General features: G+C 57.2%; 1 protein-coding gene across 1 annotated transcript in view; it reads left to right on the top strand.

Annotated features, from left to right (window-relative positions):
- The first annotated feature begins 557 nt into the window (after positions 1 to 557).
- The window catches only part of NIBAN2 (niban apoptosis regulator 2), a 50,820-nt gene continuing 34,926 nt past the window's right edge, over positions 558 to 16,451 (top strand). The window contains exon 1 of the mRNA XM_068553842.1: positions 558 to 789. Coding sequence (XP_068409943.1) covers positions 735 to 789 — 55 coding nt within the window. The 5' untranslated portion in view covers positions 558 to 734. The remainder of the gene's footprint in view (positions 790 to 16,451) is intronic.

The following is a 16,451-nucleotide window of genomic DNA, read 5'->3' on the forward strand; positions in this document are numbered from 1 at the left end:
CTGGGACCAGGGGTGTCTTTGGGCCGGAGCCTTGCCTGCACCTCCCTTTTCCCTGCACTATTGTGCAAGATAGGAGGGCACACCTTCTGGGGCAGGTCGGATCAAGGCCAGGGAACTTCCCGAGGGCTGGCGGCGGCGGGCGGGGCTGGGGGCAGGGGAGAAGGGGCGGGAGGAGTGTGTCTAGGCGTCGCCTACCGGTCCCCTACGTCCTCCTCGGAGTGATTCTCTTCCCAAGCGGGTCGGGCAGGGGGTGACACTCAGGCTGGAGCCCCCCAGGCACTCCCGTTCTTTCAGATGCCCCCACCAGCCCCATCTCTTTCTTCGTTTTGATCACGGTCCGGTGCGCCTCCCTCTGCGTCTCTCCTCGGTCTCCCTTTCTCCGACCTTCTCTTTGTTTCCGTCTCGCGGGCGGTCCCGGCATCCCCGGCCCCCTGCCCCGCCCGCCAGCCAACCCGCCAGCCCTCCAGCCCGCCAGCCTGCCAGCCACCGAGGGGGCGGGGCTCAGCTCCGGGGGCGCGGCCTGGCGGGGCGGGGCCGCGGGCTGGGGCGCGAGGCGGAGGCGGTCAGCGGACCGACGCTGCTAGAGCCGAAGCGCGAGCCGGGCGAGGCCGCAGCTAGGGGAGGCAAGAGCGGCGGGAGCAGGGCTGGCCGGCTCCATGGCGCCAGTGGCGCCCGTCTGAGCAGCGCGGGCAGCGTCAGGCGGCGGCCGGATCGGGCCGCGGCTCTTACTCACCATGGGGGACGTGTTGTCCACGCACCTGGACGACGCCAGGCGCCAGCACATCGCAGGTGAGTCCCGCGCAGCGCAGCGCGCGCAGGGGGTCCGTCGGGGAGCCCCCGGCCACGCCCCCATCCCGGCCAGCCTGCCGGGGTCTCGGGAGAGTCAGGCCCCGGGCAGGGCGGGAGTGGCTGGGGACCAAGACTGTTGTCCAAGCTTGTTTCTTCTATGTCTGAGCGCCCCTTCCCGGCCCCTTCTGAGGCCGCCCTTCCCCCTCCCGGGGGGACTCGAACTCCCACCCACCCCTTGGAGCCGGGTCTCGTCGGATCCCCCAACACACTACCGCAGTCGAGCTATGGGAGGGGTCGCAGCCTCCCCTTAACCTTGGGTATCCCCGCCCGGAAGCGGTCCAGGCCCACTCGGCCAGCGTGTCCTGACCTTCCCTGGCTGTCCCAGTCCCCCGCTCACCCTGGCCCCAGCCCCAGTACACGTGGCCGAGGCTCCCAGGGGATTGGCCCATCAAGGCCTGAGACTGAGCCTGGGGAGTGGGCTTAGGATAGATGGGATACACAGCAGGGGTGGGTCAGAATCCCTGTCCTTGGACTCCGGCACAGCAGGGTGCTTCTGCTGGCAGCTTGTTTAGGGGGCTGGTCAAGGCCGGAGCCCAGCCTCCTCAGCCCCCTCCTTCAGCCACCCCTGCAGGGTGGCCACTTCTCAGACGGGCAGCTGCCCCCTCCCCCCTCCCCCCTCCCTGGGGAAGCCCAGGGACTGCAGCAGGGTCCTGGGTTCCTCCTCCCCAAAACTCAGAGAGTGGAGAGAGAGGGCTGCCTGGGAAACTCAGTTCTGCGTGAGGCTGCCTGGGTGGAACCCCAGCATCTGTTTCCCAGCCATGAGATCCTGGACAAGTCTCCTAACGTCCTGGCCCCTCACAGTTTTCTCCTCTTCGAAATGGGGTGAATGATTTCTTCCTTATTAATAGACTTAAGTGAGCTAATTCACATAGCTTGCTTAGCACAGCCTGGCATAGAGGAGACCCCAGTGCATGGGGTGCTGGTCCATGGAGGATGGAGGGGGAAGCCTATGGAAAGAGGAGGCCATTCCTCTTGGCTGAATCTGCCTTCCTCTGTCTGGTGGACCCAGAGCACGGTGTCCGCCTACACTTACCATGATGTGTCCTGCAGTTCTCTAGAATTTCAGCAGCTGTGTTCTGCCACTCAGACCCCTGCAGAACAGGAACCAGGGGTCCCTTAATGCCGGGTTCCCACCCCAGCTGGGCACAAAGGTTTGTCCTGTGACTGTGGTCCTGGGCTCACAGCCTGAGATCCCACTTTGTGCCAGGCCTGGGCCCGGGCCCAGTGGTGAGGGTGATGAAGAAATGAGTCAGACCCTCTCCAGCGTCAGACCAGCAGGGGGTTAAGTCCTGGAATACTTGCTTGTAGGACAGGCCTGGACTCTGGGAGGAGGAAGGCCTGGGCGGAGTCTTCCTGTCCCCTCCCTGTTGGTGGCAGCCTCCTGGGGCTCTGTAACAGTCCATCCATTCACGACCTCCTGTTGGGGCCCCTCACCCGGCCTGGTTGGCGTGTGCTGCGCCTTCTTTGGTGGGGTTTTTCCTCCCTCCACACCCAGCTCTGGCTCTCCCCCTCTTCCCGCCTCCTGGGCTGAGAACTGCCACTTCACAGGGGAGGAGACTGAGGCCACAGAAGGTGAAGTGTCCTTTCCTGGACAGGGTTGGGTTTGTTTTGTGGATGCCAGGCTCGGTGGAAGAGGGCTGTGCCCACTCAGAGCCTGCTGGCCTCTTTCTTCTTAACACTTCAGTGCTATTAATAGCCCTCCTTAAATGCCTCAAATTCCTGGTCCAGACTCACCTGAGGGGGCTCCTTCAGTACCAGGTGGGAGGGGAGGAAACCAGCGAGCCTCCAGCCCCCTCCCACAGAAGGGAGCTGCCTCGGAAATCTCTGTTGTGGGGAATGGGGGCGTGCTTTGCCACCTCCAGTGATCCTCGCATCCTCCTCACCCCACCCACGGAGCAGCTAGAGCAGCCAGCACTTTCCTGCAGGACAATTAAAATTCCAGAGCCCTTCCGAGAAGTCAGCTGTGCTCCGAGCTCGAGGCCTGTTCCTGGTTGGGTTCTGTGGCTTGGCCAGTGGCTCCCGGGGATTTGCACCCGCCCTGAGGAGGTGAGCTGGTGAGTGCCAGCCTGCAAGTCCTGGCAGGGGTCAGGCGCGCTCCTGCCCATGGTGCTGTTTTGCTGTCACGGCGCCTTTCATCCTGGGATTTCAAAGCTCCTGGCAAGCAGGGGCTTGTTCTCACACCAGCGGCCCTGTGGGGCTAGTGGCAGGATGATTCTCTTCCTTCTTTCATGAGGGAGTTTGTGTGGAGGAAGAACCCTGGCCTGGGAGCCAGGAGGCCTGCATAACCTCAGGCAGCCGCTTACTTTCTTCAGTCTGTTTCTCACTGTGACTGAAAGGGTGTCTTCCCTGCGGGCCATAGTCCCTTCCAGCTCTGAGGGCCTAACCATCCCAAAGTTTCCCCACAAATCTCCTCAGATTTGAGCCAGCTCAGGGTCCCAACATTGACTCCACGGCATGTTAGCTGGCATGACCTTGGGCCAGCATCTGAATCTCAGTGTTCTTATCTGTAGAATGGGAATAATGAGATAATGCAGGTCAGAAACTTGGCCCAGTGCTTGGGGCATAGTAAGTGCTTAGCAAACAACTGCCATTATTATTGAGATTGTTCTTTACCCTCTGTTCTTGAGAGTGACCAGGTGTTTGGAGTTTGAAGCAAGCAACTGTAGCTGTGGTTTAGGTCCTGTTTCTCTGAGGTTTGTCCAGTCCCTGGGGTCAGGGTTGATGCTGGTTTCTGGGATGCAAGAATCACCTGGGTTTTTAGAAACCTTGATTACCTTCTGTGTTGGCATATGTGTGAGATGGATGTGGGCTATCTGGAGTGGGTCCAGAGAGCAGTGAGGGGGGGACCCATATGACAAGGAAAGAACTAAGACGTGGAGAGGTGGGGGGGAGGGTTAGGCCAACTCATACCTTCTACCTGGCGCAGAGGCCAGGACAAGAACAAGAGTGGAAGTGCCCGCTGGCTCCTATCAGTGCTGTAAGAGGGGTTCTTTGCATGTGGTCTGAGCCACATAAACCAAGATGGAGCAGGTGAGGGAGTGAGCTCATTGTTGCTCGAGGTATGCAAGTAGGGGCTGGGTGCCGTGCCCTTGGCAGGAAACCTGGCCCTGCTTGGTGTGGGTCAGGGGGATGGGGCCTCTGCCTCAAGGATGGACTTGAAAGACTCAATCATTACTCCAGAAATTCTGTTGATCAAGATGAAATTGTGGGGGCCAAGGAACCGCCCCCCCCCCCCGCACACACACACCCACACACACAGTGCCCTAAGGTTTATTATCCGAGAGCGCTCGTGCAGAAGTTTGCCAGTGTCTGTGCCCCTCCCTTCTGCCGGCCTCACCTTTCCCCTTGCTAATTCTTTTTTTAAATAGCAGCTTTATTGAAACGCAATTCACCTGCCAGCCAATTCACCCACTTAAAGTGTACCATTCAATGGTTTTTTGTATATTCACAGAGTCGTGCAACCGTCCCCACAATCGATTTTAGAACATTACGTCACCCATCAAAGAAACTCTCCACCCATTAGTAGTCACCCCCGCTTCCCCCTCAGTTCTTCCCAACTCTAGGCAACCACTGCTAATGTTGTCTGATTGCAAAAGTAACACACACGCAAGCAATGTGGGAGTGGAAAGTGAAAAAAGCAGAGCTCTTCCATCTTCCCTCCCTTCAATCCCACTGCCCGGAAGAAATCCCTCAAGACTGGTGTGTCACTGTTTCCAAACGCCCATCTCTGTGTACATACACATTTAACTCTGTTTATAGAAAGAGGTCCAATTATATGTTTCTGTGGTTTGACTTGTTTCACTCAGTATATTGTGGATACCCTTCCATGTCAGAACACGTGAGTCTGCCTTCTTCTGTGGGTGGGTTTCTTTCTGTGCGTGGCGAGGTTTATTTACCCAGACCCCTGTTAACCGACGTTGGGTTGTTTCCAGTGTTTTGCTAGTAATCACGGTGCTGCCCGAACCTCCTTGCACATATCCTGCACCAGGTTCCGGTGACAGAGTGGCCAGAGAGCAGTGAGGGGGGGACCCATATGACAAGGAAAGAACTAAGACTTTTTATAAAATGGAACTCCTGGGTCACGTTTTGATGTGTTGACACAGAGCCTCTGAAAAGACTGTAAACATTTGACACTCCCTCCTGACAGCATGTGGTACTTCAGTACCAAGTATTATCACCCCTTTTGACAATCAGATATGAGAAAGGGGGTATCTTTTTAATTTATTGAACAGAATAATTAATATCTTTCCTCCAAGTTGATTTTTAAAACCTGCCTTTCCTCATTCGGGCAGTGGTTGAAGGTCCCAGGAGTTTAGGGGTGGAGGGGTCCGCATTTGGCCGCGCCCCCGCCCAGGTGCTTGGCTTCCTGGATGCAGCCGTGGGCTTTGCAGGGAGCCCAGGCTGGCCGGAAGCAGTGCTCCCCCCTCAATTCTCCCCCCCCCCCCACTGCTGCCCTTAGCCAAGGTCTGGGTCAGCCCCTGGGGGTAAAGCGTCTGGGGATTCTGCCCTGCTCTTGTGTCGTCTTACATAACGTGCTTTTGTTGGCGTTGACCCTGCCCTCCCCCTCCATCCAGCCTCCACTTGTCTGTTCCTTTCGCACTGCTGGGGCCTGAGCTCCGGTCGCCTGCTCAGAGCTGCCTCCCATCTCACCCGTCCATCCTTCCCACACATGCTGCCAAAGAGACCTTTCTAAACCCAAACTGGGCCATGGGCCTCCCTTCCTGCCGCCTGAGGAACGAGGTTTAGAGACAAAATTAGGAGTCACTCACCACCATCCTGCAATAACTTTATTCTTTCGTGGTATTTCCCTTCTGTGTTTATTACACATTGCTGAGACCATGACTCAATTTGTGCCTTGCTCCTTGCGCTAAACGATTCATAATAAACATCTCTCCCAGGTCATTAGACCCTCCCTGGAAGCGTCCTCCAAAGCTACATCTTGTTCCACCTGAGGCCATCCATGCAGACGTTTTTCTTAGCCTTTCCCCTAATGCAGGACATTGCCATGCTCCACTGTGACCAAATAGGTGGTTTTCAGGGGCACACTGAGTCACTGTGTTTGTTTCCTTTCCCGCTCTGGTCAGCTTCCCTGCTGAAGAAAGACTCATCCTCTTGCCCTACTCCTCCTCCCCACCCCCCAGCCTGCTTCCACCAACCTGGGCGTTTCAAGGCAGGCCCGTTCCTGGGAGGCCCGGACACCTCTGAGCATCTCTCCTGGGAGCGGGCTCAAAGGAGCTGCCGTGGAGCTGGGGACACGGACTGATGCCCATGGCGTCTGGGTGTGACCGCGTGGGTCCTGCCGCTTCCCCAGCCTGCAGCCTGCACGGAGTCCACTGATCTGTCTCCTGCCTGAGGATGGTAGTTGATGGAGTGCGCCCACCCCCCCCCCAGCTCTGAACCTGTAAGATTAGCCATTGTTTAACCGAGCACTTACTCTGTGCCAAGCCTTCCTTTGTCTCTTTGCATCTGCACCCTCCACCTCCCTCCCCAGCATTTTACAGGCCGCGCGGTTAGGGGCGCGGGGGCAGAGCAGGCTAGTGGCAGGGGGACAGCATGGAAAAGGCCCCAAACAGAGGCAGGCGGTGGGGAGAGGGAGCTGGGAAGGGGAGGAGCCGAGTGGGAACAGCGGCATGTGTCAGAGGCTGGGTTGCGCAGATCTGTCCTCCCGTCGTTACTCGGCCGCACTCAAGTCTGCCTTTGGCCGGTCCTGCCCTCCTGCCGGCGCCCCCTCCTCCTCCGCAGGCAGAGCTCATGACTCACTCCAGCCCGGGTCTCCTCGTAGCATCCTCCTGCGGTCGGTCGCAGAAATTCCTGAGCTGCTTTTCCTTCCCCTGCCCCACCCCCACCGACTTCCCTGCCTGAGGAAGAAGGGTTTTCTGTCGAAGGTGCTGGGCAGAGTTTGAAGGAAAGATGAAGGCAGATGCCTAGGTTTAAAACCCTCGAGGGTGGAGCAGAGCCATGCCCCTCTTCTGATAGAATCTTAGGGCCTGAGTCATGGAACACTGCAATCTTCTGATCTCCCAGATTTTAAAACTGGAAGAACAGGAAGTGCCCATCTCTCCAGGGCACCTGGTTCCACCCCCTGGGAACCATCTCTGGTTTTTTGTTTTTTTTTTTTTACCATCTCGGTTTGGAGGTGTGCTACCTCTGGCCCACAGAGGTGAAGGGACCAGCCTGGTGACACAGTGGATAGTAAGTTAGAAGGAAGCAAGGAGTCCAGAGGTCTGGGCAAAGCTGTGCGTTCAGACTGTTTGGGTGCGAGTCTGAGCTTTGCCACTCGATGGACTGGTGTTTGGGGACAGGTTGACCACCCTCTCTGAGCCTCAGTGTCTTCCTTCCGTTAAAGAGGATGAGACTGCTGGCTTCTCAGGGCGTAGAATCAAGAGTGACAGCCCCTGCACAGTACAGCACGGGGCTGGTGAGTGGTGAGAACACAGCGCATGGTAGCTCTTATCATGGACACTGCCTGGAGGGAGATGGGCCAGGTCTGTCCCGTAGCCTCAGGCACCCAGCCCCCTGCCATGTGTTCCAGGAAGTTGGCATGCCCCAGGTTGAGGAGCACCAGCCTGTGGCCCTGGACATCTGCAGCGGTCAGCAGGCACCTGGAGGGTGGTGAGACGGGCTGTGGTTACACAGGAGAGTCAGTCAACAGCATTGCCTACTCTGTGTCCGATGTTGGCAGGGCCCAGGAATGAAGGGGCAAAAGACAGACGGGAACACACCCCCCCTTGCCTGGCCACGTGTCCAGAATTATTTGCTTGGTCTGGGTCTCGAGCCTGGTCCTGTTGACTGTTTGCTGTGTGACTCTGAACCAATGGCTATGCCTCTCTGTGCCTTATCTTCCCATCTGTGACCCCCAAGACCAGTATCTACTTATGGGAGTTCTCTGCCTCTGAAAACCTTTTCCTAGTGGTCTTAGGTACCTTCTAAAGGCAGGGCTGGGTGGGTTTGGATGTAAGAAGTTGAGGGAGAGGGTCGCTGTCTGCATGCCTGTGAGAGCCTACAGGCATGTGATGAGCTCTTGCCCCAGACACACTTGGTCATTCTTTTATTCATTCAGTCAATAGTTACTGAGCTCCTACTGTGTGCCAGGCACTGTGCTAGACACCAGGGACACACTGATACCCAAACTCTGACACAGCCCCTGCCCATGTGGCGCTGCCTGGCTGGCTGTCCCTCTTCAGGGTGAGGAGTGTTCTCGGGGCGGGGGGGGGGCGGGGGGGAGACCTTCAGCAGGAAAGTGTGAGAGGGGAACTGGCCCAGTGGGTGAGGGAGGGATAGGGTGAAGAGGAGGGAGCCACATAGGCTGGCCCTAAAGAAGAGGGGACTTTGTCCTGAGTGTCCTGGGGAGGCCTAGGAGGGTGGGTGAGAGGGGAGCCCAGTGGTGAGAGGGTCCCAAACCAGTGCGGATGGGTACAGTCAGGGGACGTGTGTGTGTGTGTGTGTGTGTGTGTGTGTGTGTGTGTGTGTGTATAGGGGTGATGGAGCAACCAGGCCTTGGTGATGGTGATGTGTGAGGTTGGGAAGATCTGGTGCCTGTTCTTGGCCCTGTGGGATTGATGGACCCCCCATAGGCTGTTTTATTGAGGTAGTCAGGGGTCCTAGCTGCCCCTGCTCCCATTCCTTTGATGACAGGAGACTCACTCCCTTCCTCAGCAGCTCTGAGTATGAGAACCTTTGCTTCCAGGGGCAGAGTGGAAAGAGGGTGGGTTTGGATTCTGAGGACCTGGCTTCGAGATCTTGTCTCAACTGCCCCGTCATTTGGCAGGTGCCTTCCCTTCCCCTGGCCTCAGGTTCCTCATCTGTAAAGTGGGCCTAAGGTAGCCCAGATGTGCTCGGTTATTGTGAGGGATCAACGAGCTGATGTGGGAAGTGCTGGCTCCTGTTATGACCAGTCATTACTGTTGCACATCATCCTCGATAGGACACTGGCCGAGGGAGTCCTTCCTCTCAGGGGAACAAAAGCGCAGGGCATGGGCCAGGGTGCGGGGTCCACCTGCAGGGCCAGGGGCTCCAGTGGGTAACCAGGCACCCAGGAGGGGCAGAGGAAAAATGAATTGTGGTTTGGAAAGTGTGAACCCCACTTTCCCACCCACACATCTGTGGCCAGGCCAGCCGCAGCTGCTGTCCTTCCTCCCCACGCCTGACAGAGCTGTTTGTGTCCAGCCAAGTTTGTGAAGCCAGAATCTTCTAGAAGAGGAGTCCCTTGGGCAGGAAGCTACTCACCCTCTTGTGCTTTACCTGCCTCTAATCCTTCCCACCTGCCAGGAGCCATTTATGGGTGCAGCCTGGGAGGCAAGAGTCTCAGGGCTGGTGCCAGGTGACCTCTGGCAAGTCCTTCTTCCTCTCTGGCCCTGCTTTGCCAATCTGTGCAATGGGGCGCTAGCACAATCTCTAATACCCTCCTGGCTCTGACCTCTTGGGAGCCTGTGGGCCTTGGGCTGTGTTGAAGGCACAGAGCAGGTGCCCAGCAATTATTTATTGTGTGATGCCATCTTGCTGTGGAGGGAAAGAGCCCGCTCTGAAAACTGTCTTGTGCTGGGCCTGAGCTGGGTGGTGGGGATGAAGCAGTGACGCGAGCCCTGATCTCATGGGACTCGTGCCATCCAAGATGCTTCCATCAAGCTGAAGGCAATGTGGTTTGTGTTACAAAGACAGTGGATTTTTATGTTTTCTAAAGCGCATGTTGGTTTTAAATTTGGTCAGCCCAACTCAAGAGGCAGCATGTCTGGCCTTGACCAGGAGGCAACTGGCTTCTGCCAGCAAAGGCCCCGGTGGCCTTGGGCAAGTTACTCTCCGCCTTCAGTAAAATGGGAAGGTGATCCCTCCCTCTGGGGCATGTGAAGATTCTGGGAGGCAGTTGCTCCTGGCACATGGAACCCGCTGGGTAAATGGCAGTTCCATTTAGCTGAGTCCTAGGGGGAGCAGTGTCATTTGCCCGCCAGGGATTTTAGGAGTGATGGGACCTCCAGAGGGACGTGGGCTGACAATTGCACTTCTGTTTCCATTTTTGTTTTTTGTTTGTTTTTTTGGAAGTGTTCGCCGGAGAGGAGTGGGAAGGGGAGAAAAGAGAACAGGGCTGAAGCTTTGGGGAGTCTGGGCCCCACTGGGCTGCGGAGCTGCGGTTACCATGGAAGGTTCGCTCGTGGCCTGGCCTTCTCAGGCCACAGCTCCCCCTTGCCCTGAGTTTGGAGCTTGCTGATGGGCCGTGGCTGCTTTCCTTTTTCTGGCCCAGACCTCCCTGCTCGCCAGGAAGGACCCTTTGCAGTCATCTGACCAATCCCCTCCTCCATTTCATAAGTGAGTAAACTGAGGCCCAGAAAGAGGAAAGGACATTCCCAGGGTCTCAGAGGCTGCAGACCTGGGATGGGAACTCGGGGCCCTTTCCATTCCTGGACACCCCAGACAGCAAAGGCTGGTCAGGAAGGAGCGATGGGCCTGGGTGGGGCTGTGAAGGTTATAATTTTGAAAACTGAGTAAACAAACAAGCCCTCTATGAGAGACGCGGCCCTGTGCTGGCCTCACAGATAGGCCTGTGTCTGAGGAGACAGCCCAGGCCTGTCCACATGCAGACAGCTAGGTGTTGCGGAGGATTAAAAAAAGCCAAGCTACCTTCCCCTCCACCCCCACTGCCATATTTCAGGCTGCCAGGAAAAGGAGTGGGGAGAGGCCTGGTCCCCCAGGACGACCACTGCTCAGCCCGGCCGAGGGCAGCCCTCCGGGCTCTGCCCAGCACGGTCACGGCTCACTGTGGGGCTTTGGGCAGGGGGCTTCCCCTCTCTGGGCCTCAGTTCCCCCGTCTCGAAAATGGGGGTGATTCCATCTCTCAAGGAGGGTGGCGGGGGGCAGGGGGTGGGACACGATTTGGGCTGAGTGGCTGGCTGAACACAGCGAGCCCTTTCTCTCACCCTGACCTGAGTCTTTGTGGCCAGAGGTGAGGCCCCCTTCTCAGGGCAGAAGGGTTACTTTCTCAGGCCTGCCTGCTCCTGGGAGACAAACCTCCACTCCGAGTCGGGCTGTAGCAGGCCACCCAGCTCAGCTTTCCTGTTTTCCTGTTGAAATTGTGGCAGAATCTGAGAGGAGGTGCTTCTGGGGCCTGCCCTGCAGGCTGGGGGCCGGGCCGCGGTCAGGCCTGGAGCCCCCCAGGGAGGGGCTCAGCAGACTTCCTGTGTGATTAGGGGCAGAGCCCCTCGGCTCCCCTCCCCTCTTCCTGAGTCCCCCGTGTGGCTTGAGAGTCCAGCGCCGTGGAGGGGAGCTCGGCCTAGCCTCCACGCTGGGCCTCATTTTCCACCGGGGTTCAATGAAAGATTTGGGTGAGAGCCTCTTGGGGGTCCTCTGGGCCAAGTTCTAGGCCCTGAGAGGCCTTGCAGGACCCACGGACTAAGCCTGCAGCCCGGAGCGCTGTTCCCTGGACCCACTCATGGCAGGCTGGGTTGGGGCCTCCTCCGGGTGCCTCATGTGGCTGTGGTCCTAGGTTCTTGTCTGTGATCTGAGCACTACGAGGCAGTGTGGCCTCGAGGGACAGAGCTGGCTCCACTAACTACTAGCCAGGTGCCCCTAGGACAGTTAACTGTGGCTCTTGATGCCTTGGTTTCACCAGCTGTAAAATGGGAATGATAATAATACTACTTCCCTTATTATATTGGATATGCTTTTAATGTAAAGGTTAAATTGCATTATGTACATTTATCAGTTACATTTATGCATATTTAACACAGTGCCGGGCATAGTAAATGCTCAATAATCAATAGCTATAATTAAAATTCGTTACTTTAAATTAATTCCTTAGCAGTGAATGAATGAGTAAATGTCCTGCAAGGTTTCCATCTCGCAGCACAGGGACCTGAAGCTATTTGGATGAAGGGTCTGGTGGGTGCAGAGATGTGCGTTGGGGGGTATGGAGGGGCGGGGCAGACGTGGGCAGGGGCACGGCCCTGGCTGGTTCTGACTTCCCCTCTGCCCGTCTGGAAGGAGCGTTTGCCCCCCACCTTGGTCTGAGACCACAGGCCGGGGGTGCGTGCAGCGGCGCTCACACAGCTTCCTCTCTCCCGCGTGTATTCCTCTCAGTCTGACTCACTGGCTTTGAGTCTTTTGTTCTTGTCCTTGAGCCCCAAGGGTGAGGCCGGGAGAGGCAGGGCCCAGGGACTTGATCTTGGGTGGGCCGACCCTCCCCCTGGCTCCCGACCTCTCTGGGCGCTGGGCCTCTGGGACTAAGCCCTGGTGTGACAGGCTGGGGATGGGACACCTGGGTCCTGGCACCCCGACTGACTCACTGTGCGTCAGGCGCAGGGGCACACCTTGACTGAGGGCCCACTGTGTGCGTGGCACCCAAACCAAGCTCGCCCAGGCCCTGCCCACGTAGAGCTAGCTCAAGGTTTGGCTGGAGGGATGCACTGAACAAGTGGTTACCGACCAATCATTAATTAAATAATTATCAGAGGGCACATCGTGATGAAATGACCACACTCCTAGAGAGCTCGCCCATGTGGGCCCTGCACCAGGCCCGGGAGGAGCTCGGCCACCCGATCTCTCAGCGATGCCTGTTATTTGCCCTCCTGTCACATGAGGAAACAGGCTCCTGCTGGCCCAGGGACTCTCCCAGAGTCCTCCAAGTGGCCCAAGTCCCTTCCCCTCTTGGTGTCTCAGTTCCTGGTCAGGAAAACGGGTCCGTCCAGGAGGGGTGCTGTGACAGGCCGGGGTCCTGCTGCTGGCCCCTCCCAGGGCCTGGGATGTCATCTGGCTTTTAGGACAATGACCACCAGCCTTGGGGACTGCATAGCCATTGAAAGTGAAGATGTGCTGTACGTCTACAAGTATGTATGTCTGTGCAGGTGTAAAAAAAATATAGAAGGAAATTCATCAACATGTCAATAGAGATTTTGCGGGGGGCGGGTGGATGGATGAGACTCAGGGGGTTCACACCGGGAAGTAGTGGATTGCTTCTCCAGCGTGGAGTCTCTGCGCCAGACAGTGTAGGTGGGCGTGGTGGGAACAGTGGGGCGAGAGGCGCGTGCGGTTCTCATCCAGCTGGGCGGGTCTGTGACCCACCAGTCCTCCAGCCCTTAGGCACCCCACTCACTGCCCCGGCCAGGACGTGGCCCAGGCCCCCGTGTGATGCGCAGGCCCGCTGGGTGCTTAGAGCTGGACGTCGGCTGCTGAAGGTGTGTGAGGCGGAAGGCTGGGCTCGAGGACCCCTTTCTGCAGTGCTCAGGGCTCCCCCTCTGCCTTGTGGCCTCAGCTCTCTGTGTCTCTGTTTCCCCATGTGTAAAATGGGGATGGCATAACCACCTCGCAGTGTTGTGAGCTTTATGACGGAAGCCATGCCTGGCTCCTGGCACGATGTGAACCCTCAGAGCTGAGAGTTTCTGCCCTTGGGGTCTGGCGCCCCCGCCAAGGTCAGGGCTTCCCTCCCAGAGGAGCCCTGGCAGGCTGGACTCAAGCGACAGGATGGTATTAAGTCAGGTCTTGGCAGTGAGCTCTGACCTCCCCCTCAGACCCACAATGGCTCCCACCTGCCAGCATCCAACAAAGGTCACCTCCTCAGCCCCTGGAGGCTGGACCTTTCAACTCTGAGCTTCCTCAGAGCTCCCCCTTTTATTGTTGTTGTCATTACACAAGCAATATCTAATATCAAAGAAAAATTAGAAAATAAAGAGAAGTAACAGGAAGAAGATGAAAATCTACAGTGGGCTGTGGGCATCTGCATCCTGGTCATCCCCCTGAAGCATGTAGAATGGCTACAGAATATTCCATTATGGCCGCAATAGCCTGCCTTTTAACTTGCTCAGCCAAACGCCTATCGCTGGGCACTTGGGTTGTTTCTATTTTTCGTTGTTGCAGGCAGTGCTCTGTTGGACAGCCTTAAATCATTTCCATGGGATTAATCCATCGATCCCACCATTGTTTGAGAGCCTGCTCAGTGCCAGGTCGTGTGTTCGGCTGGGGGTGCCGGATGGGGAGGCAACCATGGTCCTCATCCTCCCAAGGACCCCTTTCTGGGAGGAAGGACCCAGCATGGAACCCCCGCCGAGGTGGGGAGTGAGGGCATCTCTGGGAGCCAAGGGAGCAGCAGTGACCCAGACTTGGAGGGTCAGGGAAGGCTTGTTGGGGAAGGGGATGTGTAGGTGAGACCCAAGGCATGAAGAAAGAAGAGTCATAGGTAGAGGGGCAGCTCTGCGGAGCCCCAGAGCCGAGAGAGTGCAGGTATTTGGGGGAACCAGAATTGCCCAGAAATTGGTTTTGCCGTGGTTCTTGCTGGCCACGGCAGCAGTGCCCCTCATGTGCACTGTCCTTTGGTGGTTGTTTTTCAAAGTGCTGGTACATCTGTCCCCCCACCGTGGGGCTGGGATCTTCCTCTAATGGGGGACACAGAAGCAGGGTGGCCTGCCGGCCCCAGGTGAGAGTCCCGCAGACACACCCCCCTCCGTCCCTTCACCTCACCCCAGGCTCAAGTGCAGGGCCTGCTCAGCTCCAATTTCCCAGGCCCTTTGCAGGTGCTGTATCATTTGACAGAATCTGCCAGAAGAGGAAACTGAGGATCCGAGCTTAGGTGACAGCTCGGTTTGCATGACGGGGTGGTGACCTTTTCTGCTGCTGATGTGTGACCTTGGGCTGGCCTGGCCGGCTCCAGGTGCGAGGCCCCACCTGTATAGGAAACGCCCTACTGGGATTGGAGAGCCCCTGGCAAACACTGCCTCCGGGGCTGGGAAGGGTCTGTCCCCAGGCCTGAGCTGGCCTTTCTGGAAAACCCCAACCTTTTCCTGTGTTGTAAGATGCCTGGGAGACCGAATTGAGGGCTCTGGTGTAATCTCACATCCAGGGACAGGTTTTATGTGCTCGGTGCTGTGCTTGGTGCTGGGGATAGGTCATGAACGGGACAGACAGGGTCCCTGTCCTCGTGGGGGAAACAGACACTAGTTAATTGTTAAAGCAAAGTTATGCTGATGACTAACGGGGTTCTGCCCTGAATGGGGGGTGTGGCTGTCAGGGACAGTCACAGTCTGAGGAAGGCCTTGAGGGTCCAGCCCGAAGGAGTCCAGGCCCTTCACTGGACAGACGTGCTGGAGAGCCAGGGAGGGTGAGGGACTTGCCCAGGGTCACCCAGTCGCGGTCAGGTGCCCGGACTCAGGCCCCAGGGCTTTTTTTTTTTTTAAATCTTTTGGCTGCACCACGTGGCATGTGGGTTCTTAGTTCCCCAAGCAGGGATTGAACCCACGCCCCCTGCGTTGGCAGGGCAGTTCCTTAACCACTGGACCGCCAGGGAAATCCCAGGCCCCAGCGCTCTTAACCCTGCATCACCGCCTGGAATCTGGGCTTGGAATCTGTTATCACTGCCAGGGGAGACAGTGAGCCCGTCCCCACTCACCCTCAACTGACCCCCGGAGAAGCAGACACAGAACGTGGGCCTGTTGGCCGAGAGCAGAGTTTCCCATGAAGCACAGGTGGGGGGCATGCAGGCACCTGGAACAAGGAATGTGAAGCTGGCAGGGCCTCCCAGGGGATTCGCCCTTGTACCTTCCCTTCTGGGCCTGCTGGAGCCCGAGGAGACATGCAGCTGGTGACCCCAGGGTGGGGCAGGGCCTGTGTCCTTTGCTGGCTCAGGAGGGCAGGCCACTGGAGTCTTGTTATTTGAATAAACTTTCCATCTTCTATCTGCATGAAGCCTCTCCATGCCGAGGGTCCCTGGCATTCCAGCCTGGGATTGGGTTTCCTTCTGGCCCAGCAGCGAGCACATGAGTGAATTCTCATCGTGGCTCATCTTCCTTCTCCCTCCCTTCCTGGGCTGCTCTCCCTTTGCTGCTCCCTCCCTGCCTTGAGCCCTCCCCCTGCTCCCACCCCACTTCCCTCTGGACCCAGGGAGCCAGCACTGCAGGCAGCAGTGTGTGTGTGTGGTGGGGGGGGGAGAGGGAGGGAGGGATAGAGCAATAGATAGGAAGATAGATAGACAGATAGATGGGCAGGGGGATGGGCAGGGGGAGGCAGCAGCTTGGGAAGGAGGCTGACTTGGACTTAGTGAAAAGGATGGTGTCAGAGGGCACTCGGCTAATGAAATGTGCGGGATTTGTGTGTCTGTGTTTAGCCTTTTTTCCATTAGGCTTTGGCCACAGTAACTGGCACTTATTAGTGATTGGCTCTTATTAGAATGGCAGCTGACATTTATCGGGCTCTTACCAACAGTCAGGCAGAGTGCCAAACACTACTCACACATTCTCTTATTTGGTCCTCACAACAACTCTTTGAGGTGCATGCTATTTTTACCCCCATTTTATGTATAAAGAAACTGAGGCTTGGGAAGTTCATGGTAGCAGAGCTGGGTCTGTCTGTGTTATATCTTTTTTTTTTTTTTTTTTTGGCCCAGCCTTGTGGCATGTGGGATCTTGGTTCCCCGACCAGGGATCAAACCCGTGCCCCCTGCAGTGGAAGTGTGGAGTCTCCATCACTGGACCTCCAGGGAAGTCCCTCCCTGTCTGTTTGTGTTGTTACTGCTAACCTCTCTCCTGGGACAGAATCTTCTCCATAGCCTCCTTGCCAATTGGCCATCCAGCTTCTGCTTGTATACCTCCAGTGACAGGGAGCTCCCTACTCTATAGGGGCCACCTGTC

This window comes from Eschrichtius robustus, chromosome 10 (genome assembly GCF_028021215.1).
Source record: "Eschrichtius robustus isolate mEscRob2 chromosome 10, mEscRob2.pri, whole genome shotgun sequence".
Taxonomy (NCBI): domain Eukaryota; kingdom Metazoa; phylum Chordata; class Mammalia; order Artiodactyla; family Eschrichtiidae; genus Eschrichtius; species Eschrichtius robustus.